Here is a 24158-nt window from a genome sequence, read left to right as displayed (position 1 = left end):
ATACTGTCAATTAGTGTTTCTCAAACACTACCACTCACTATAAAGTGTGTGCTCCCACAACTTGAAGCTTAGCTGAGAATAGCCTGGCATAAGTTGAAGTCTCTCTTAATGCTTGAAAATTTATGCTACCCCAAAATACATCTGTTTTAATGAAAATCGTTTTCCTAAAATCTTTAGATGAAATTACTACTCCAGGGTGATATACCATGTTGGCCCTGTGATTTCAGATATTTCTTTGCTTATCCGTATACCAAGCTTAGAAGCACAATACTAAATGGTCTTTTAAGGACTCATCTAGCTCTAAAAATTACATTAAAAAGTAATGGTACTAGCAACCTTACAAATGACTGGATTTAGGAGATAGTTTCTTGATAGCTCAGGATTAAGTCTAAGTTGCATCAGTTCAGTTCAGATGTAAGAACTATTATTATATGTCAAGCTTTGTGCTAAGCCGTGAGAAGTTTAAGATGAAACAGTTAAGGTTTCTGCTCCTGAGGAGCCTATAGTCTAGTGAGTAAGACATGTAAATGTGTAATTTTAATGTGACAAGCAAGGTAAGTGATAAAAATTAGGATATCTATAATATATATAAGGTACTATGGTAGCACAGAGTTGGAAACATAGCCCAACCTGGAGGTTCAAAGATGGCTTTCTAGAGGAAATAAGGCCCACCTATTGAAAAGTCAGTAAAGGTAAGTAAGATGAAGAAAAATTAAAAGGACATACTAGATAGAGGAAATAGCATGAGCAAAGTATACATCGTAAAGTTTGTGGTGGGGAAAAATGGGAGATGAGGCTGGAGAGATAGGCAAAGAACCAAGTCCTGGGCACTGTAGACCCCTTTAACCATGGTTTCATCTTTCATGATTTCAGTTACCTGTGGTCAACTGCAGTCCAAAATTTTTAAATTGAAAATTCCAGAAATAAATAATCCATAAATTTTAAATTGCATGACATTCTGAGTAGTGTGATGAAATTTTGTGCCATCCACTCCTTCGCACCTGGGATATGAATCATCCTTTTGCCCGGTCGTTCCCATGCTATATATGCTCCCTGCCCATTAGTCACTTAGGAGCCGTCTCAATTATTAGGTTGACTTCTGCAGAATTGTGGTGCTTGTGTTCAAGTAACCCTTAATTTACTTGATAATGGCCCCAAAGTGCAAGAGCAGTGATTCCAACAATTCAGATATGTAGAGAACCCGTAAAGTACTTCCTTTAAGTGAAAAGGTGAATAGTACAGTAAAATAAGATATATTTTGAGAAAAGGAGAGGAGACACACTCACATAATATAAAAAATGATAGTATATTATAAATATTCCATTTTAGTTAGTGTTAATCTCTTACTGTGCCTAATTTATATGATAAATTACACTTTATCATAGGATAGAAAAAAACATTATATATGGTTCAGTACTATCTGTGGTTTCAGTTGTCCACTGAGGGTCCTGGAATGTATCCCCCATAGATAAGGAGGACTACTGTATATGTAATGCAAAGGAGCGTGGACTGAATGCAGTGATTACTGAATAAAATCTTTTAAATTCTGTAATGGTGTAGTCAGTTTACATTGTAGGTAGATGACAGACTGCAGAGTGGAAAGATTTATGGGCAGTGGGACTAGAGGCATTGTAGTAGTCCAGGAAAAAGCCTTTAAGAGCCTAAGGAAAATAATTGTTGTGTTACTAGAAATGAAAGAGAGAATAGCAGCAAACCTGGGGAAGCAAAATAAGCAGAATTTTTTAGTCTCTTGGTAAATTGGGACACTGCGGGGCAGAGTGAAGGACAAAGAGGCGCAAGTCTAAGATGACTCCTGGAATTCTGGCTTTAACAGTGACTGGATGTTAAGCCATTACTCAAGTTTGGGATATAGAGGAGAAGCCAATTTTGTGAGGAAAGAAGATGATGAATTCAGTTTGGAACATGTTGACTTTAAGGTGCCTAAGAAACATCTGAGTTTATATACCTGTGTGTCTGTCAGTTCAGCAGGTTGTTGGATATGAGTCTGAAACTTAAAGAAGGGGTCAGAGCTAGAGATTAAGTCATGAGAATCATCAGCATGCAAATGGTAGTGGAAAGATGGGTATGTGTGAGTTCTTGCAAAAATATATGTAAAAGAGGAGTGAGCTAGTATTTAAAAGACTGACAAAAGAAAAAGACCCCTTAGAAGAAAGGAAGAGGATTATAGAAGATGAAAAGAGCCAGGAGGGAATGGTATCATGAAAGCCAAAGGGAGTACATAATTTCAGAGATAAGTGACTACTTGACACTGCCCACTACAGAATAGCATAGAGAACGGAAGAGAGATTTATTAAGATATTTTAAAGATTTCCATTGTATAAAACAATATGGAGAGCATTTGGCCACATCTGCCAATATGCTTTCAGTGTGGTAGTGAAGAAGGAAAACTAAACAAAGACAAAAATTATTTTTCCAGGTTTTTGACAATGTTTGATTGCATTACACAAAGCCACCCAAATGCCTTTTGATCCAAAGAAAACTTTATTTAAGTGGTAATTGAGTTCAGTAATTCATGACTTTTCAAATAACTGTCATATTAGAACTCATTTTTTATTATATTTTAATAGAAATAAACCTATTATCAAAAGTGTTTATTTATGGGCTACTGACTAGGGAAGATGGCAAGGAAAATATCCACATGTTTTGACTAAATATATAAAGTTCAAATTAAAAAATTTGCAAATGTATGTTGTTTAGGGATAATGTAAGTAGTAAATATATATAGTATATAGTAAAACAAAAGCAAGTGAATGCTAAACACACAGTTCAGGATGATGGCTACTCCTTGGAAAAGTATGGAGGAAACCATCAAAGAGGGGTCAACAGGAAACTCCAAGAATATTAGTAATGTTCTATGTCTTAAGCTGGGCCCCATTTGGGATAGTTCAATTATTCTTTCTATCTTTCATGTACCTTAGATATATTTCATATTTGAAATAGTAAACAGGAAAAGAGATACATGGTGGTTCTTAGGAGATCGAGGATCAAAGTAGAATTTTTTGTTTCCCTTTTATTATTTTGTGTGAAAAAGTCTTGGGCATAGTTATAGTTGAAGGGAAAAGACAATAAAAAGTGAGAGTTCTTGATTGATAGAACTAGGGCTCAGAGAGCACAGGTGAGGATGTAATCAAAAGCAGAAAAGGAGGATTAGCCTGTAAGAGGAGGGGTGAATCTGAAGAGAAGAATAGGTGTGGATATATATGAATTTATAGGTGAAAAAGAGGAAATTGAGGTGACTGATAACTTATAGTCTCAATTATGTTAATGGAATGAGAGGAAAGGTTACCCAGAGTTGGATGAACTCAAGTCTGAAGGAAGCAATGAGTTTTCAAAAACTAGTCTATGGAAAATGAAAGGAAGAGCTTTCACATGACAGGGACTGTCGAGTGAATAAGTGCTGAGCAAGTTCACTGACAGTAGAGAAAGAAGGAAAATATATTAAACTTTTTTTCTCTTATTGCTTGAAAAATTAGCCACCTTTCAAGTTCAGAGATACCCTTTTCACTCTAAGTACGCTGAAGTGGCAACTGGTAACTTTGTTGGTGATATCAATAACCTTAGTTCCTTCCATTCTTCCCTCAATATAACTGAACTTGCTCTAATTATTTTTAATTTTTCACTACATTTCATTTTTGTAATATGTTAGGAGAACAGAAAGAAAAGGATTTTAGAACTAAAAAGTACCATGGAGATGACCTCTTCCAAACTACCCACTTAACAAAGAAAACATGACTCTGAGTGGTTACATATCTTGCTCCAGGACACAGAGTGAGTTCATAATGAAAGCTGGATTAGAACCCAGGTCTCTGACTCAGAGACCAATGTTCTTTATTCTTTATTCTTGAGAAATAATTAAATCTAGACACAATTTGTTCTTCAGCCTTTAATTCAGGATTCCAGTAAAACCACCTAATTTTCATGACAGTTTGAAAAAAGCAATCAAGAAAAGCCCAGCTCAAATGTGAGACCCTTCTGTGAAGCCTCCTCAGATTCTCTGGTGAGAGTATTCACTCTATTCTATGTCCCCAAGGATTGCTATTGGTGTATCTCATGACATGCCATATTTTACAAGTATATGGCTCCCTACTATATTATAAACTCCTTAAGTGTAGGGATTTCTCATTTGTTTTATTATTTCCTCAGCAACCAGCAGTTGTGTATTTAATAGGCTCACATAAGGAAAAATAAATGGTGAAAATGAGACCATCTTTTGCTTAGGACCAAAACTGAGCTGGAAGGTAAATGAGCTCTTGATATAGTAATTGTGTTCAGCAGTATCATGAACTCATGCCAGAACAGCCTTCAGACGGTTATTCTGGTCTTGTTCCTTCTGATCATGTTGTTCCAAGGACCCATGTATGGGGTGGGGTGGGGAGGGGCGGGGAGGTGGGAAACAATGATAATAGCAGCTATCAAATTTTGAAGAGAATGATGGCTCTATAGTTACTTAAGACCTCTCAGGCTACTGTAGAGCAGGGATGCACCTTGCTGGAAGTTCAGGACTAAGCCACAGTCACATCACCCTGTGAGCAACAGAGGACTTCTAACACTGTACCTTGTGCTTCCTCTGCATTCCATTATTAAATAACTCATAGATAAAGAAGGGGCATTAACCTTGTTATGTGCAGAGTAACAGAAAGCTGAGTCAGACAGGGTTGCTTGTATTCTAAAGTAAACTTAGACAAGAAGTGTTCTGAGCATGTCTGTTGGCAAGAACAGATTCAGAAAATACAAATCATGCTCTGCAGTAAAATAATGTGTTATATTCTTCCCATAACCTCCATCTATACTGATCAAACACAGTAGGGAAACAGGTTATGGGCAGAATGTAGCCCTCTCCAGCATTAGTCAAAGGTTCCACACTGATTCTCTTACCCTCTTTGGGCCAGCTACTGAAAACAAAGGAGAGCAGCCTTAGAACAATAAGTATACTTCTCCCAAGAGAGAAGCCTAAGTTTCTCCTCTATTAATTGTGAGAATAGATATAAAAGCACCAGAGAAAGGAAACTAACATTTATTAAACACTTATTCTAGTTAGCTGCAGACATTTCCAGTAGGTATTAATTGATGTCCCTATTTTAGAAGAGGTACTGAGATTCAGAGAGGATAAGGAACTTGCCCAGTGAAAGTAGCAAAACCAAGACTGAACTCAGGTTTGACATTTCATAGGTCATGTTCTTTCTATTATGTGACTATATTTCCCTTCAAGGAAAGTTTAGAAACCCAGTTTCTTTTAGGGAAATCTAGGAAATATAATGCACCTGAACTAATATGAAACTTGACTTACATCTTTTCTTTCTTTCTTTCTCTTTCTTTTCTTTTCTTTTTCTTCTCTTCTCTTCTCTTCTCTTCTCTTCTCTTCTCTTCTCTTCTCTTCTCTTCTCTTCTCTTCTCTTCTCTTCTCTTCTCTTCTCTTCTCTTCTCTCTCTTCTTTCTTTCTTTAATGGTGGCATTGGTTAACGAAATCCAATAAGTTCCAGCTGTACACTTTAACAGTAAGGCATATATATTTACACTGTGTGTTCACGTCCCAGTTAGATTTCTTTCTGTCACCACATATTTGACCCCTTTATCCTGTCTACCTCCCCCCACCCCCATGCCCCTCTAGTAACCACTAGTCTATTGTCCATGTCCATGAGCCTCTGTTTGTCCTGTTCATTTGTTGCTTTTAGGTTTATATCCCACGTATAAATGATATCATGTGATTTTCAACTTTTTCCATCTGGCTTATTTTACTTAGCATGATTATCTCAAGTTCTATCCATGTTGTCACAAATGGCAGTATTTCATCTCTTCTTATGGCTGAGTAATATTCCATTGTATATATGTACCACAGCTTCTTTATCCATTCATCTATCATAGGACACTTTGGTTACTTCCATGTGCTGGCCACTGTGAATAATGTTGTTATGAACATCAGTGTGAAAATATCTTTTCAGATGTGGGTTTTCAAATCTTTAGGGTAAATACCCAGTAGAGGGATTGCTGGATCATATGGTAGATCAATTCTTAGTTTCTTGAGAAAACTCCATATTGTTTTCTATAGTGGCTGTACCAATTTTCAATCCCAGCAGCAGTGTATGAGGGTTTCTTTTTCTCCTCATCCTCTCCAACATTTGTTATTACTTGTCCTATTGATTGTAGCTATTCTAACAGGTGTGAGATGGTATCTCATTGTGGTTTTGATTTGCATTTCCCTAATAGCTAGTGATATTGAACATCTTTTCATATGTTTCTTGGGCATTTGTATGTCCTCTAAGGAGAAGTGCCTGTTCAGATGCTCTGCCCAGTTTTTGATTGGATCATTCTTTTGTTGTTATTGAGTTATATGAGTTCTTTGTATATTTTGGATATTAAGCCCTTATCAGAGGCGTTGCTTGCAAATGTATTTTCCCATTCAGATGGTTGTCTCTTTACCTTGTTGATGGTTTCTTTTGCTGAGCAGAAGCATTTAGTTCGATGTAGTCCCATTCATTTATTTTAGCTTTTACTTACCTTGCCTTTGAGGTCAAATTCATAAAATCCTCTTTAAGTCCAAGGTCCTTGAGCTTAGTCCCTATGTTTTCTTCTATGCATTTTATTGTTTCAGGTCTTATATTCAGATTTGTAATCCATTTTGAGTTAATTTTGGTGTGTGGTGATCGACAACAGTTTAGTTTCATTCTTTAGCAGGTAGTTTTCCAGTTTTCACAGAACCATTTATTGATGAGGCTTTCCTTTCTCCACTGTATGTTTTTGGATGTTTTGTCAAAAATTATTTGCCTGTATAAATATGAGGTTACTTCTGGACTCTCAAGTCCATTCCACTGGTCCGTGTGTCTGTTTTTCTGCCAATACCGTGCCACTTTGATTACTGTCACTTTGAAGTATAATTTGAAGTCAGGCAGAGTGATGCCTCCAACCTCATTCTCTTTTTCAAAGGGTGGTTTTGGCAATTCAGGGTCTTTTTTGCTTCCATACAAATCTGATGATTTTTTTGTTCATTTCTTTGAAAAATGCTGATGGGATTTTGATGGGGATTGCATTAATTCTGTATAATGCTTTAGGTAATATGGTCATTTTAACTATGTTGATTCTTCCAATCCAAGAACACAGAATATCTTTCTATTTCTTTTTATCTTCTCTGATTTCTTTTAAATATGGTCTTATGATTTTCATTATATAGGGCCTTCATGTTTCATTAAATTTATTCCTCAGTATTTTATTCTTTTTGTTGCAATTATGAAAGGAATTATTTTTTCCACTTCCTTTTCTGAGACTTCATTATTAGAGTATAGGAACGCTATGGATCTTTGAATGTTGATTTTGTATCCAGAAACTTTATTGTATTTGCTCATTGTTTCTAGTATTGTTCTTGTGGAGTCTTTAGGGTTTTCTATATAGGGAATCATGTCATCTGAAAATAGTGACAGTTTGACTTTTCCATTTCCTATTTGGATGCCTTTTATATCTTTCTCTTGCCTGATTGCTCTCTTTAGGTCCTCCAATGTTATATTGAACAACAGGGGCAATAGTTCTTGTCTTGTTCCTCATCTTAGAGGGAAGGTTTTTAGTTTTTCACCATTAAATATAATGTTGGCTGAGTTGTTCATTCCCAATCTAAGATGACTTCAAGTTTTAATGCATTCTCCCCATGGAAGAGAATGACATGTGGTCATCTTGATAAAGAAGCTGGGAATGTTAGGTTAAAGAAATTAAGCAACATTATCCAGCTCAGCTCTGACTGTGTGGATAATTGGCTGCAACTGCCTCTTAGATTTTGCATGTACTATTTGCTTTGCCTGGAACTCCACCCACACTACCTATGTTTACTTACTTTTCAAGGAAGCTTTAGTGACACTTCCCTCTAAAATATATCTCCTATTTCCTCCAAGCTGAATCAGAGTCCTCTCTCTTTTTATTGCCATAGCACTCTGTACACTCTGTTAAAATATTTCGTATGTGTGTCATAATAGTTGAATTTCTCTTTAACACAACTTGACCTTACTATAGGCTAGTCTCTTCTTTGAAGATTAATGAAATACATTTTCAAGAGTAAAAAAGGTGCCAAGACAATTCAATAGGGAAAAGAAGAATCTTTTCAACAAATGGCTGGATGACTGGATATGCAAAAGAATGAAGTTGGATCCCTACCTTACACCATATACTAAAGTTAATTAAAATGGACTATAGACATGAATATAAGAACTAAAACTGTAAAAATCTTAGAAGAAACATAGAAGTGAATATTCAGACCTTGATTTAAGCAATGGTATCTTAGATACTATACCAAAAGCAGAGACAACAAAAGAAAAAATAATCTGGACTTCATCAAAATTAAAAGCTTTTGTGCTTCAAAGGACAAAATCAAACAAGTAACAAGACACCCAAAGAAAGAAAATATTTTCAAAATATATATGTGATATAAGACTTGTACCAATAATATATATAAAAAAAAACAGTTGCAACTCAAAAATAAGAATACAAAAAAGAAACAATTTAAAATGGGTAATAAATTTGAATAGGCATTTCTCCAAAGAAGATATACAAATGCCCAATAAGTACATGAAAAGATGCTCCACGTCACTAATCATTAGGCAGGCAAAACAAGATGAGATGCACTAAATCAAGATGGACATATCTTGGCAAGAATGTGGAGAAACTGGAACCCTCATATATTGCTAGTAGGATTGTAAAATAGTGCAGTCAATTTGGAAAACAGTCAAAATGTTTTTAAAAAGTTACCATATGGCCAAGCAATTCCACTCCTAGGTATATGTCCAAGAGAAATGTAAACATAGGTACACATAAAAATATGTACACAAATGTTCATAACATCATTATTCATAATAACTCAAATGCCTATCGATAGATGAATGGAATCACAAAATGCAACATATCCATATAACAGAATACTATTCGGCAATAAAATGGAATAAAGTACTGACATATGTTACAACATGGGTGAACCTTGAAAACATTCTGCTAGGTGAAAAAAGCAGAGATAATAGGATTCCATTTATATTAAATATCTAGGATAGGCAAACCCATGGAGACAGAAAATAGATTAGTGGTTGCCTGGGACTGAGGGGTTGGAAGGAAATGGGGAATGACTGCTAATGGTTATGGAATTTCTCTTCGGTTGATGAAAATGCCTTGAAATTAGATAATGGTGATGGTTGCATAACTGTGACTATGCACTGAATTGTACACTTTAAAGGAGTGAATTTTATGATATGTGAGTTTTATGGTATGTCAATAAGCTTGTTTAAAAAAAGAGTAAAAAGTAACGGCAAAAATGCACTGAAACTTCTAGAACCATCTGAGGGTGACTTTCAGATTCATTAGGAAAAACTGCCTAGGGAATAAAAAGTAGAAATACTTAGTAAGGTTGTCGAAACCTTCAATATCCTTTTGATACACCTGACAGCTGTCTTTTGTAGTGATTTAGTAATTAAATCTATAAAAGTATATGAAAATGTCAATTAATTGATGATAACCAAAATGTGATGTTATGGGCTGAATTATGTCCCCCTTTTCTAATAAAAATTCATATGTTGAAGTCCTGACCTCCGATACCTCAGGATGTGACTGTATTATTTGAAGGTATGGTCTTTAAAGAGGTAATAATGTTAAAACAGTCATTAGGGAGGGTGTCCTTATAAGAAGAGGTCACAGACAAACACAGAGGGTGAATGATATGAAGATACACAGAGAAGACAGCCATCTTCAGGCCAAGGTGACGGATTTCAGAAGGAATCAGCCCTGCCAACACAACATGGATGCAGGTGGAAAACATTATGCAAAGAGAAAGACACCAGTCACAAAGGACCACATATTTTATGATTTAATTTATATGAAATGTCCAGAATAGGCAAATCTATAGAGATATAAAGTAGATTAGTGTTTGCCTAGGGCTGTAAGGGGATGGAAAGAGGACTGGGGGAAATGGAGAGTGACTAGTGGATAAGGGGATTTCGTTTGTGGGTGATAAAATTTCTAAAATTGACATGGTGATTGTTGCACAACTCAGTGAATATACTCAAAACCACTGAATTTTACACTTTAGGAAATTGTATGGCATGTGAATTATATCTCAATAAAGGCTTTTTTTTTTTAAAAAAGAAAGAATATAAAAAATGATAAGGAAAGCAAAGAATAAAATTCTAGGGAAGTGGGCTTATACTCTACAAACAGTTTTGAAGGGAGGACACTCAGGATAAATGGTGACATAAATAACAAAATAGACAGCCTGATCTCTGCTTCCTTCGGGAAAATTTGTTGGGCTCCACCCTTTCTTTTTACTTGATTTAAAAATCACATCAGCGTATAGCAGGGCCTGCAGCAGGTCTGTAGAAACTACTTTTAAACTACGCTACTTGGAAGGCTGAATTCCTTGATTTGATAGGGGAGGTGCAGTCCTTACATTAAGAGATTATTAGATTATTAGATTAGCTACATCGAACATGTGGTAGAAATATAGAATGAGTCAGTTTGAATAAAGTGAAACAAGGTATAACTAACTTCAAATAAAAAAAATTAGACTTCTAATGATTCAGATAACCATATTCAAATATGCTAAATCCCTGAGAAATCGAGCTTTAAAAAACAATATAAAAATAAATATTAAGTAAAAAAAAAAATCAATTACTGAAGGAATGAGCTCCCTAGTATACACAGAATAGTGTGGCCATTACACTATACAATATGTTAATCTGAGGAAAACCCACAGGTAGGAAAACATCGGAAAGTGCCCCCGCAAAGACAACTCTCCTAAATTTCTTATTTTAGTATATTTACATTTTTTTTTTTATCACATGGGATAGAATGGGAGTGAGAAGGGAGAATTAAAATTTTGAAGAAGTAGTAGCTTTAAGTTAAGGCTAGCAATCAAAAAGGCTAGCAGTTTGGGCAACTTTTCATATCTAAAGAAATCTCTGGGTTTTGAATAAGAGGTTTGATGTGCTTTTCTTTGTACTCTTTGTTTTTAACCATTTCCACCAATCTATAGTCTCTCTCTCTTTTTCATTTGAGGTAAGTGAAATGGGAGACAAGCTGAAGGTGTCAGAGAAAAAGGATGTAAGAGAAAGGAAGTGTGGGGAGCGAGAAAAGGAGAAGAAAGGAGAGTCACAGAATTAGGGAGAGGAAATGGTGCAGAGGAGAGGAGAAATTATTGTTGATGCCATTTGCCTATAGTTAAAAATAAACCTATTAACTCCAGAATAAAACAAAAATGTTGAAAACATAACCCATAATACTATTTGGATCAGCATTCATTCCACAAATATTTGAGTGCTTACTATGTGTCAGGCGCTATTGTAAGTAATGGGCTAACTGCAATAGAAAAATAGATCCAATTCCTACTTTCAAGGAGCTTACATTCTAGTGGATGAAGACCAATGCTTTAAAAAAGACTTAGTATGTAATACCAGATAGTGATTCATGCTTTAAAGAAAATTTAGAAGTATACATGGATTGAAAAGTGGGGTGTGTCTGCTAGTTAACATAAAGCTGGGAATAAAGAAACATTTGAACAGAGACCTGAATAAACTGAAAGAGAAATCTTTACTCTCTGTGGGAAATTTGTTCTAGAAAGAGCAGATAGTGCACGGCCCTGAAGCAGGAACGGATTGTACTTGTTTAAGTAATGGAAGGGACCCTGTGCTGCTGGGGGAGAGGTAGGAGAGATCAAAGAGAGCACAGGGTCATGCGGAGCTTATCGGCCCTCATAAGGGTTTTGGATTTACAGAGCCATAAAAATGATTTAAACAAATGAACATTACAACTGTGAAAATGAAGCAGTGAAGACAAGGGCAAGGTTATAAGAGAGCTCCAGGAAGTTGGCAGATAACAATAAATTAACAGATGGCAGCATGCACAAGTTAACTAGAATTATACAGGTAAATACCAAAAGAAAGCAGAATGAATTTAAAGTGGTGCCATGAGGGAATGATGATGGAGAAAACACGGGGTCACTGCTTCTCATTGTAAACCTTCAAATACTACTTATTAAAAACCGTAAGCATTTTTTAAAAGTTTGTGAAGGTTCTTGATGAAGGGTGGAAACCTCAGCTGCAAATGTGTCAGACATGAAATAGTAGCCCTGGCAACGTAGCCAGTGACAGAGAGATGGGATGCCCCAATGTCCACGGTTGGACTATGCTGTGCAGACCACAGATACTCTATTTTCCTAAGTGGCATTTTCTTTTCTTTTTTTTTTTTAGGCGAGGCAACCCTTGGTTGACCTCACAGATTGCAAGGACCTTGTCATCTTACAATCCCTTATTTTTTTATTTTTTATGCCTACAGCACCTGGTCTTCCTAGGTGGTCTCCCATCCAAGTAACTAATCAGGCCCGACCCTGCCTAGCTTCCAAGATCAGACGATCCGGCTTGTTTAGGGTAGCATGGCCATAGACCTAAGTGGCATTTTCTAGATCACCACCAAATGCTATTCTTTTCCTACCCATATTTCTTTAGGTCATCACCCTGACCACAGGGGAAAATAATTATTTTCCATCTGACTAAATTCTATACAACACTCATAATTTTCACCTTATAGTCTATGCTTCTGTGAACAGGATAAAAGAAACCACGCCTGAAATCTTATTTGGAATAAGGTGGTGTTTATATAACTATTTTGACTTTTACCGAATTGGAATCATATTGACCATATTCATTTATACTAGAATACTGCATCAGATCTCTAATTTTCAAATTATTTTCCAATTAGGTGAAAATGATACTTTCCATCTTTAATAATGGTGAGGCTTATTATCAATTTGTAAAATTTGTGAGTTGTGCTCATGTCTTTGCCCATTCTTCTATGGTCTTTTTCCTACTAATTTGTAAAGGCTAAGGGAACATTGTGACAAGAAAGCCGCTATTTGGAGTCACTGCCTCGGCATTTTACAGTGTGACAACCCTGCCCACACCAGAGTCTGGATATTTAGAAAAGACCTAAGCTTAGGATTCCCACCCCAAGTTCCAGCTTTGCATTTCTCAGGGTACCTTTTAAAATAACCACTTAAGAGTTAAGCCCTCAATAAGTGATCACTGCCCCAACCATCATAAAATAGGTGCTTGCTAACCTGTTCTAACTCCTGCTCACTTGTGACCTGAATGGAGGTCTGCCCTTCCCAACTCATTGCTTCCCTCCCATAGCCCCAACCCCAATTTCTAGGATCTGTAAGTAATGAATCCTGTGATGCTACTGCCTTTGTGTGTTTTGAAACTGTGAGTTCGATCAGAATGACTCTGTGGTTTTCACTTTCACAAGGAGGGAGCTTGGATACTGAGGTTGCTCCCTGCCTACTGTGAGTGGCTTGTGCCTCCTCATTCACCAGGTCATAATTTGCATATTCCTAATTCAGTGCTCCAGCTCAGCTTCTCAACATAAATACCCATTTACCATAGTTGTTGCATTTTCACGATTTGCTGTTGGCCTTCTGATGTTTTCGATCCATAAATTGCTTGTTGGTGAATATTTTTCTTTTCTAGTTCCCTCTTTTATGTTTAGGACGGCTTTTCTACCCTGAGATCAGTTAATATTTATATATCCTCCTTTCCCCACTTTTATTTACCCACAGTTTTAAAGCCTGAGGCCAGTGGTACACACTTGGGCATGTAACTCACTCAGCAGACAAGATTCATTGACAGACCATAAAGACCTATTTTATGAGAATGAGTGAATCCTTCTTAACAACATATGATTTAGAATCCTCAGCCACATATTGAGTTTCCTACCAAAATATCCCTTTGTTTTCTTCACTCAGCCACCTAACAGCTGTCCCTGTTTTTCAGGTGTCCTGGAATCCTGATGGCAAACTTTAAGGGCCATGCTCTCCCAGGGAGTTTCTTCTTGATAGTTGGACTGTGGTGGTCAGTGAAGTACCCACTTAAGTACTTTCATCAAAAGAGAAAAAGGAGCCAATATTATCAGCGTCTTGAGATCATTGAAGCTGCAATCAGAACTTTATTTTCAATCATTGGTAAGACTGGGCATCACCTGGTCCAGGGGATCTTGCCATCATACCCAGAATCTGTTTCCTAACCCAGTGAAATGGATATTTCTACTGACTGAGATGAAAGAACAAGGATTTTCAGTTGGCCACTAAATTATTTTATCATAACATCTGTTGTGTACCAAGCTTTGTAACAGTTAATAGCACCTTACATCTTAATGTATTATGAAAACTACCAAATAAACTACATTCTTTGCCCTAGAAGGATGTAGGTATGAGATATAGAAACTGTAGACATACTTTATGAAAAATATAAAACCAAAAAATAGAAAAAAAATTAAAAGAGTAAGTTCATGTTATGAGAATGTACTAAGTGATAAGTTTGTCCCTCAACTGTCTCTCCACTAGAATCTCGAGTACTTAACACTCAACTCATTGGCCTATCCTCCACCCCCAAATCTCAAGCAATTATAGAGAGGGAAGTTTATGCTGGAAGGCTAGTAAGAGGCAGTGGAAGAGATTGAAAAAACCAACAGAGGGCTGTTTGAGAGGGGTTTTCCTTTATTGTGCCACATTCTAACAAAATGCACCCACTTTATTTACTCGTCATCCATTCCACTTCACTTGTGGCCCTCAAGCAACAAGTAGTGCCAATACTAGAGTATTCTTCAGGATCGACCCATCACATGAGTAATGAGAGGTCTTATTCTGCAATTGCATTTGCCACTTACCATCTTTGGCCTAGTTTCTTGGGAGGAAGTAAAGCAATGATAACATCTTCCCTTGGAGTCAGTAAATGTACATATCTCTGTTTGCCTGGTCCAGCTGAATTTTCCCATTCACCAGCCATTTAGGCATCAAAAAGTATTTCTCATATTTCTGGAGCTGAGAAGGGACAGGGATCATAAGGCTTAAATGGTAAGCATCAACTTTACCTAAATAAAGCTAAAGAAACTGTACTTGGGTGAAAATAATATATTCACTCACAAATTATCTCTTGAGCTCCTACCATATGCCAGGAGCTCACTGGTGAAGACGGGGATACAATGGAGAACCAAACATAGTCCCTGCTCTCACAGGGCTTCCAATCTAGTGTCATGAGACATCCTCTCCCTGGGTTGTTTTCACCAACTCCTTGATCCTTTATACATAAATTCAGAAAGGGTCTGGGCTTGAGAAAAAAACAGAGTCCAGAAGGTTGTCATGGAGAATTTATTCTAAGCCCTAAGAACATTTTGGGCACCAGGCATAAAGGCAAATCTTTGGTCTTCTAAAACAGGCGACAGTAGAAGAGATAAAAACTAGAGCTACACTGTGGCACAGCTTCATCAATCTTCTGGCTCCAGTCTCTAAAGCTCTCCTAAGATACTGTATGGCCAGAAACGCCAAGCTGAAGTGTTTAGGACACCGAGTCCTAAAGCTATGGGAAGGACCAGAGGTCACAGAGCTCCCTCTGTGCCTAGGAAACGCACTCGCTTGAAGTTTACCCTGACAGAAATACACCTGGGAGCTGCTTCTCTCCCTCACGTGTGCACACGTATTGGCATCACTAGCACCCATCTGCTCAGATTCTATTCTCAACCTAATCGCTTCCTTCCAGGATTTCTTTCACCACTCACCTGTCAAAGAGAGCTCAAAGATTAAGGCATCTGCCATACTCTTGCTTAGGGCACAATGCCTTGCTTTCATCTTAGCTACTAGACAAATTTCCTATGGACTTGTGTGGTGGTGTTTCTGTTTCTATTGCTTCTCCTTTCCCCACCTCCCCCTTGCCCAGGAAACAACAACAAAGGCAAGATGTCTACACAGGTTCCTCAGCAAATACCTTACTTTGTACTGAAGTAGCTGCTTCTGGGGGCAGCAAAGTATGTCCACTAAACCATACAGGCCACCTTCACACACATCTCAACTTTGTTCATGACTCAGTTATTTTTTTGCTATTTGTCTTGGAACTACTCTTCCCTCAATTTCTACTCTCATTTCCCTGCAGGGATTCTGGCAGAGCAATTTGTTCCAGACGGGCCCCACGTCCACCTGTACTCTGAAAACCACTGGATAAAGTTAATGAACTGGCAACACAGCACCATGTATCTATTCTTTGCAATCTCGGGAGTCATTGATATGCTCACCTATCTTAACACCCACGTTCCCTTAGGGGTCGACAGATTGGTTATGGCTGTGGCAACATTCAATGAAGGTAACTTAGTGGTAAGGATGGAAAAAAGGAAGCAAAAAACTGATGAGTTGTGTATATGAAGGATCAGGGCACAAAAGACCAAAACTATTGCAAATATAACCTTCCCTAAATCTTGGAACTTCAAAATCTCTGAACTTCAAAACCTGAGCAGGACTTGGTCCTATGCTCTGGATGATACAGATGACATGTTTCATAAAGCAGCACACGAAAGCATGAGGTTTTTAGCCGAAGCCACTAATAGTACACAAACTCTCCCTGCTCCCCCGCCCCCCAGCCACCATTCTTATGCATGTGAGTGCCTGTGTGCACATCCACAGGGAAACATAAAAGAACTGTCCGAAGACTGGTTGAATGCCACCAGGCAAGATTATAACTCCCTGTGCACTCTATCCACTACCCTGGAAGTGTTACTTTCTGGACTCCATCACAAATAGGAGACCCACCCAGCAGCTAGGATAGATCTCCCAATATAACTCATATTAACTGCGGTTATAGCATTTTGTAATCCAACCACCTCACTTCTGTACCTCAGGAAAAGTTAAAAAAAAAGGTTGAAAAAGGGCAAAACAAAACATACACAATTTGTCACAAAGTAGCAGTACTCACTCTGTATTGAACCCTACCACCAATTCTGTAGATTTTAAAAGATATATGCTTTGCTGCTTATACCCACTTACCACGCACACAAAATAAATTTAATCTGCATATTAGTTGCCCTGTAATGTTATAAAAACTGACTTCCAAGTGCTGAAAAATTAGCTTTGAGACGGATCTAGGAGGAAATTCTAATAATGGAAAAAGTCCAGAATGAATGTTATGAAGTAAGAATAAGCAAATCTCTGATGGCTATAATTGGCTTTGTCAGGTTTTCTCTTCTATCACCATGTTCATAACCGACCACCACTGGACCAGTATATCCACTCACTGCTACTGTGTGCTGTGTTTGGAGGGACTCTCAGTATCTTCTTAGAGGTGATCTTTCGGGACAACATTGTGCTGGAACTTTTCCGAACCAGTCTCACTATTCTTCAAGGCACCTGGTTCTGGCAGGTAATTACCCAAACACTGTATGGATTAAGGGGCCCCAGTGAATCCAAGTTATGATGATGCAGCACTAACATATCACATGGATAGGTTTAGAGGGCCACTTTCCTTACCATGCTCGCCCCTTGACCTACGTACCTTTACTCACTAATATCCTGCTGATGCATTAACAAGCAGAATCTATGGAGCGCACACAGTACACAGATTAAATAGTTCCCATCTGCCCTCCCTAATAGAGGTACCGATATCATCTACAGGCTCTACTTGCTAAGCCATTCACCTGAAATTGTTTTAAATGAGCCTATACTAAAACCAGAATTAACTTAGAGCAATTTTCCTGTGCTTCTATGCTAGTGCAGGTATGGGAAATGAGGTAATGGGGACCTGCTGGCCTCCTTTGGTAGCCACAGGAACGAAGCTAGGTTGCTTTCTCAGGACCAACTAATGACAAGGTTGACTCCTCTGTATAATTCACCAGATTGGGTTTGTGCTATTCCCACCCTTTGGAGCACCCAAATGGGACCAGAAGGATGACTCAAACATCATGTTTATCACCATGTGCTTCTGCTGGCACTACTTGGCCGCCCTCTGTATTACGGCCGTCAATTACTCTCTCGTTTGCTGGTATGTACAAAGTGACTTTCATTTTTTTCTCCCTAAACAATCCCCTGCTCCAGAAATTTACTGCACTGCATCATTTTTATGAAAGATGACCCATATTTCAGAACTAAGCAATGCTAAGTAATACCACTTAACAAGTAGCAACTACATGGGAAGTTCTGTACAAGGTACTCTACATCTACAAATGAGGGTGATGAAACTTTGAGAAGGTAAAGGACCTGTTGGTTAGTAACCCGTGACAGACCCAGGTTTCAAATGCAGTTCTGACAGATTTTAAGCCTGTGATGTGACAGGTAAAACTTCTGAATTAGGCATCTACTGGGTTGCAGTTCCTGCTCTGCCCCTGGTTCATTTTAAGCCCATCACCTTCCTACTTCCCAGAGATGTTTGACAATCAGATAAGATGCCATAGCAGCAAGTGCTCTCTAACGTGTTCTTGAGTCTACAGCCATGCCACCCTGAACAAGCCCGATGCCATCTGATCTTGGAAGCTAAGCAGGATTGGGCCTGGTTAGTACTTGGATGGGAGACCACCTAGGAAGACCAGGTGCTGTTGGTGGAAAAAATAAAAAAATAAGGGACTGTAAGCTGACAAGGTCCTTGCAATCAATCAATCAATCAATCAAGTGCTCTTCAGGGGTTATTATAATAGCTAGTAATTCCTATGTACTTTGTCCCAGGCAATGTGGGAAGCACTTAGAGTGTATAACCCCATTTAATCCTCATCACTTTATATAGTATGTAATGTTTTCCAGATCGGAAAACCAAGGCTTCAAAAGACTGAGTAATCTGATCAAGGTCACCCAATGAGTAAATGGTAGAGGCCCAGTCTTGAACCACAGTGCTAGAGTAACTTTTAGCATATGGTATTATTAACTCTGTTGTTGTAGCTGCCCTTTTTTCCCCCTGGTTCCTGATTTCTCTACCCAAAGCAGATATATTTCACCCAGAAAGAGTTCCACACATACCAAACAGAAGGTAACTCAAGGTCACATTTCTTTTAGTGCTACTGACTGGTCAGTGTAATAAGTGGGAGGCAGGAGACCTAAGGTTAGCCTCAACTGATTATTAAACATTATTAATCATACTCCCTTTATCTAACAATGAATACTGTTTGAGAAGTCAGATATGTAAACAAGTAATTGTAATATTTGATAGACATATAAAGAAAATGCTTTAAGAACCAGTATGTGCCTTCACATACTTGGGTGAGAAAATAAGGGAGTTTGCAGGGGGCTAATTTTGTGTTTCTCCATTACAGCCTTTTGACTCGGTTAAAGAGGCATGGAGGAGAGATCATTGGGATTCAGATGCTGAAATCAGATCACAAGTACCAGGAAGCCCTCTTGGGTGGCTCAGATGAGGAATGAAAGGCCACAAACAGCTAGTGTTTAAAGGTGTAGCTCATCTCTATTTTAATGCTGGCTTTAATCTGCTCTTAAGGGTCTATGTATTTGCACCTTCTCGTTTAATTGACTAAAATCTGTGTTGGTATGGTATCCTTCATAAAGAAATACAAAGCAAGCCTTTATTTGTGTCTCAGAGTGAAAAGAAATCAGACTCTGACAGTTTCAGAACAGGAAGTGGCCTCATGGATGAATCCAGGACATGACTCTGGCAGAACTTACTGCTTCTGATAACGTATCTTTTTCCTCACGAAAGCAGGTACTTTCTTATCAGAAAGTGAATGGCAGTGCCTTATTTTAGAGATGTAAAAAAGTCATGATTTATTTACAAGATTTGGTATTTTAAATGTTGTTAAACATCCCCTAATAATATTCCAGAGTACTGCAACACCACTGTTGCTAAGTGACGAAGTTGGGCCAAGAGTGATTTTTTTTTTTTTAATCAAGAAGCTAGTTAGTGGCCCAGCAAAGAGCTGGAACTCAGATGTTCTGACTCCTCAAAAGTACTCTCATAAAAGGATGCTGACAGGAAATCTGTATGATGAGGTAGAGAAAAAAATGTCAGGTTATGGAAGGCCTTGAATTTTAAATACAGCTGAAAGCAAAGGGTAAGAATCCTGCAAAGGATGTGAATCTTGAACTAGCAATGTAAGTCTCGATACTCTAGTCTTGGTTCTGAATGTGTTCTTTTTTTAAACCTCCTTCAACAAATATTTATTAAACATCCGCTTTGCACCAGCACTGAAATGATTCTAAGGATTAACAAAATGTGTCCAGCAAAGAATTCACAGTCTAATGGGAGAGATACACAAGCAGTTACATACACAACCACCGGTGCCATAAGGAATAAGTATAACCATAAGAGACAAAGGAGGGAAGACAGATGGGAAGCCTGCCCCACAGAAAAAGCACATTCCAGGCAAAGAGAATAGTATGTGCAAAGGCAATGAAAGCATGAAAGAACATGAAGAATTAAATATATTAAGTTCTTGAAATAAAATTAGGTAAGAACAAATTTGAAAATTCTTATAGACCAAACAGTACCGTTCACTTGTATGGCATTTTTAACATTTTGAAATATATCTCTCATTTGTTTCTCACAACCACCTGTAAGTACATTAGGTTTTTCAGAGAAGTTGTTTAGCCTAAGGCCACACAGCTACTACATTGTAGAACCAGTCTTCAGTAGAACTCAAGAGCCATCTTATTTCTCATTCTAGTCCTCTGCTACTTTACACAAATACAGCAGAGATAATTTACATGGAGTACTGTTTGTGCCTTGGAAGAAATGCTGGACCCAGTGAAAGGTAACCTCCTGTGGTTGGCCAGCATTTCGGAGCTGAAGTCACAGCTTAGAGGTGAAGAATGAGCTGCTTGAAAACACCAATTTCAAGAGAACCCGTAGGTCCCCTTTCAGCATCCACCTTGGTTTGCCTGCTGAGCAGAAGAAACTCAACATTCATTCAAGTACTAGAGGACCCATTACTGAGAGTTAACGTAAAACATGTTCTTTCCTCGGGGACTGGCAGTGGGAAGGAGGAACCTAGTCTGTTTTACTTCCAAAGTGAAGATTTCTGTTTTGATTAAAAAGGGTGCGGCAGAATACTTTAAGAAAATATAGTATTTTCTCCAGAGAGGATAAGGTGTAAAGATGAAATATAAAACATGAAAATTTATTTTGATGTCCCTTTCACAGCATGGTTGGGGATACCTTCACGGAAGTGATCAACCCTAGCATAAACATTCTTAGATGTGGTATTACAGTGCGAACCCATCACAATGCTATTCACCAAATCCAGTCTCAGGCAAACAGTCTGAAAAATTTTATCAACCTGTCAACCAGAGGTTCAGAGGCTCAATGGCTACCACAAGTTCTTCTGGAATTGTTCCCCCCACACACCCACCAGTGCCAAGTCTAAGACCCTTGAGGTCTGCAAATGCTGGTGATGTCACCTGAATAACTCCAATAGGGGGTCTCTACTCTATGGTGCTCCACTGACAGGCTGGTCTGTACTCAGTTATCTTTCCCAGGGAGTCAGTCCTACACTGGCATCCTGAAATATACCTATCCTCTTAAGAGGTAAATATCCGAGGCCAATAAGGAGACAGTCAGGTAACCTCAGTAAACAAAAGTGGGGCAGGGTTGGGGTTAAATGCCAGAGCTACTTTTATGAAATTTGTAAATAAATTCAGAGTGTATTTGTTTTAACCAGCAGTAAATACCCAAGACAGGATTCCTTAAATTTCTACTTTTCTCATTTAGAAACTGTCACATGGACTTTTCATGTGAAATGGAACTCCAGGAAATAATGACATGTGGATCTCAAAATATAAAACAGATTGTTTCCTTCACTGCAGTCCCTATCTCTCATCATTACCAATCTTTTTTCTGTGCCAGCCTTCTACTACCCCTCAAAAGCCCATCCTACCTCAGCCAATTCACCTCTGTTGTTTGTAATCCAGGCCCACCACTCTCAATGCTGGATTTTCCTCAAGTCTCACCATGACACATCATTGCATCCTCTTAAGCAAGCAGCAGAAAGGGCACTTAGAATCAGAAAACTGGTTTTACATCTTGGTTCTCTTTCACATCAACTGCGACTCGCATTTTCTCACAATTAAAACAGGGATGATAATATCTATTTTACAGAGCTGCTTTAAGAACTCAATGTGATGTCTGTAAAACCTGTGTCACCAACAAGGTGTCTTTCCTCCTCTGCCACTCAACTTCCACCCAGCAACCCCCTCTAAACTAGGCTACTCCACTTCTTCACCCTCCAATTCGACTTCCTCACCCAGGCCCCAAAACGTATCACTAAATTTCCAGAGTAAAGATACGTTTTTAATAATCTTGATAATGTCAAGATACAAGGAAGCCCTGTCACTGCAGAAAAGCTTCACCAACCCCTGCTCCAATATAAAAGAGGCATACAACCAGTGCTTTAATTAAATGACATTTAAAAATTTTGTTCTGAGCTCTGCTTATAGTCTGATGAAGGCTGAGAAGTGTGAAATAGCCAGGATTGAATGACTTGTAAATCCAGACTGCCCTCTTCTGTGGTTGCCTAAGAGGGATACCCACTCTCTTCTTGCTATCTCTATTCTGGAGTAGAAGTCAGCAAAGTTTTACTTAAAAGTCCACATAAAAAGTACTTTAGGTTTGAGGGCCACGTAGTCTCTACAGCAACTATTCAGTTCTGCCTTCAAAATGAAAGCAACCACAAATAATACATAAACAAATGGGCATGGGCTGTGTTCTAACACAACTTTATTTAGAAAAATGGGTAGCCAGCCCAAGGGCCATGCTTTGCTGACTTTTGTTCTGGAGCAAAGCAGAATGTATAACCTTTGAACTGAAATAAAGTGTGTGCTGCAAAAGCAGCATCTCTGCTGGCATTCGCCTACTATGTCCAGGGGCTCTGAACTCACATGTGAACAGGCTTGACAAGGAGAACAAAGTTAGCTGGTGAAGATATAGACCACAGTCAGGATCCTGATACCCCACCTTAAGAGGTAGTGCCAACTAATCCCATTTCAGGGACCCCATAGAATCTCACTTCCTATGTTTCTTTCCTATCTTAAAGACTCTCCATTACTATGTAGTTATCAAGTCAGTCACCAATTTGTAAGAATCTTGCTATTCTCTCATTCTGGTCAAAAGAATAAGGAATCAGTTTAGGGGGTGCTAAAAGCCCAGGTTTCTTTTTGACAAAGATGTAGAATAGGTACTTTAAAAAAAAATAAGTTACATAAAAATTTTTGGACACAAAGCTCCTATCCAGACCACTAGTCCCAGAGAAGACCAGAAGGTAAAAAATATGATCCACATATAGAACCACGCTTATTCACTGTCCGCACTCTGTAACTGTAAGCCCTCCCTCAGCATCTTGCTTGCAGGAGATAACTTTGGCTTGTGTGATACAACTGTGACCTGACACCATTCTGAAAGAAGCTTCTCCTGGCTCAGTACAGAACAGACCTGGAGTGAACCTTCCTTAGTGTCCTCCACTGTGGAGTGTGGCGGCAGAATTCCTGCCATTGCTGCCATCATCCCACTACTGGCCTTCCTTAGACAGACAAGCTTAGGGGAAGGATGCAACTTCCCTGCTCCCTTCCTTTTAGCCAGAAGGGCAGACCAGGTATGGGCTTTTCTTGAAGCCATCTTTTTCTTGGAATCACTGTTGTTCTGGTGCTTGCTTAGGAGATGGTGCTGTGGTCACAACAACAGTGGAGACTGCTTTGGAGGAACCAGAAGCTGTACCCTGTTGAAGATGGGACGCAGGGACAGTCTGGATGCGCACCTGTTTGCAAAGAGAATGTCTAGTCAGCATACTGCAAATAGGCACATCAGTTGAGAACAAACAACAAGGAAAAAAGAGAGAAGCCTTGCACAGCCAACAGTGCATCGTGGAGCTTACCTGTGTGGTCTGACCTTGCTGCTGAAGCTGCTGCAACTGCTGGGCAGTGAGGAAACTGACTGGCTTATTGCCAGCAATGAGCTTAGTACCTGCTGGCATGGTGGTAAGGATGATGTTGCGGCCCAACCCACTGAGGCTGTGGAGGAAAAACAGGAGTGAGGTAGTGACAGGACGGAATATTATCTCTGGCCCAGAATTAGGCCATGTGTTGAAGGAAAACAGGGAGGCCTGGTGCTCAGAGAAAAGTCCAGCTTTCTGGACTGAAATGGAAACCAGACGGTGAGACCACCTTTCTTTCAGCTTCTATGCTTCCTGTATCAGGAGAAAAGAGCAAGCCCAAAGGCTCCTCCTAGTGCTTTGGACGAAATGACCCTGACACATACATGCCTTAATCAACGGGGGTAATGGACAGGGCCCCAGGGAGGTGTGTGCTCCTGACAGGAAACTATCCCTCCTCCAAAACAGCCTCCTTGAGACCTTCAGAATTTCATCATGTCCTCTAACCCTAC

General features: G+C 38.8%; 2 protein-coding genes and 1 pseudogene across 6 annotated transcripts in view; 2 read left to right on the top strand and 1 right to left on the bottom strand.

Moving 5' to 3' along the window:
• TMEM45B (transmembrane protein 45B) overlaps positions 1-20890 on the top strand; it is a 28672-nt gene extending 7782 nt beyond the window's left edge. Inside the window, exons 2-6 of the mRNA XM_016139289.2 lie at positions 13803-13990; positions 15954-16160; positions 17026-17210; positions 17683-17828; positions 19087-20890. Of these exons, the coding sequence (XP_015994775.2) occupies positions 13819-13990; positions 15954-16160; positions 17026-17210; positions 17683-17828; positions 19087-19195 (819 nt within the window). The 5' untranslated portion in view covers positions 13803-13818 and the 3' untranslated portion in view covers positions 19196-20890. The remainder of the gene's footprint in view (positions 1-13802; positions 13991-15953; positions 16161-17025; positions 17211-17682; positions 17829-19086) is intronic.
• LOC118603380 lies at positions 18266-18384 on the top strand (annotated as a pseudogene).
• Positions 20884-24158, bottom strand: part of NFRKB (nuclear factor related to kappaB binding protein) — a 34066-nt gene continuing 30791 nt past the window's right edge. For all 5 annotated transcript variants that reach the window (XM_016139284.2, XM_016139287.2, XM_016139288.2 and 2 more), the window contains exons 25-26: positions 23650-23785; positions 20884-23532 (exon numbers count right to left, since the gene is read on the bottom strand). In XM_016139284.2, the coding sequence (XP_015994770.1) occupies positions 23407-23532; positions 23650-23785 (262 nt within the window). In that variant the 3' untranslated portion in view covers positions 20884-23406. The remainder of the gene's footprint in view (positions 23533-23649; positions 23786-24158) is intronic.

This window comes from Rousettus aegyptiacus, unplaced genomic scaffold (assembly GCF_014176215.1).
Source record: "Rousettus aegyptiacus isolate mRouAeg1 unplaced genomic scaffold, mRouAeg1.p scaffold_m13_p_5, whole genome shotgun sequence".
Classification (NCBI taxonomy): Eukaryota; Metazoa; Chordata; class Mammalia; order Chiroptera; family Pteropodidae; genus Rousettus; species Rousettus aegyptiacus.
The sequence above is the reverse complement of the archived record's forward strand: the minus strand, read 5'-3'. Positions and strand labels throughout refer to the sequence as shown.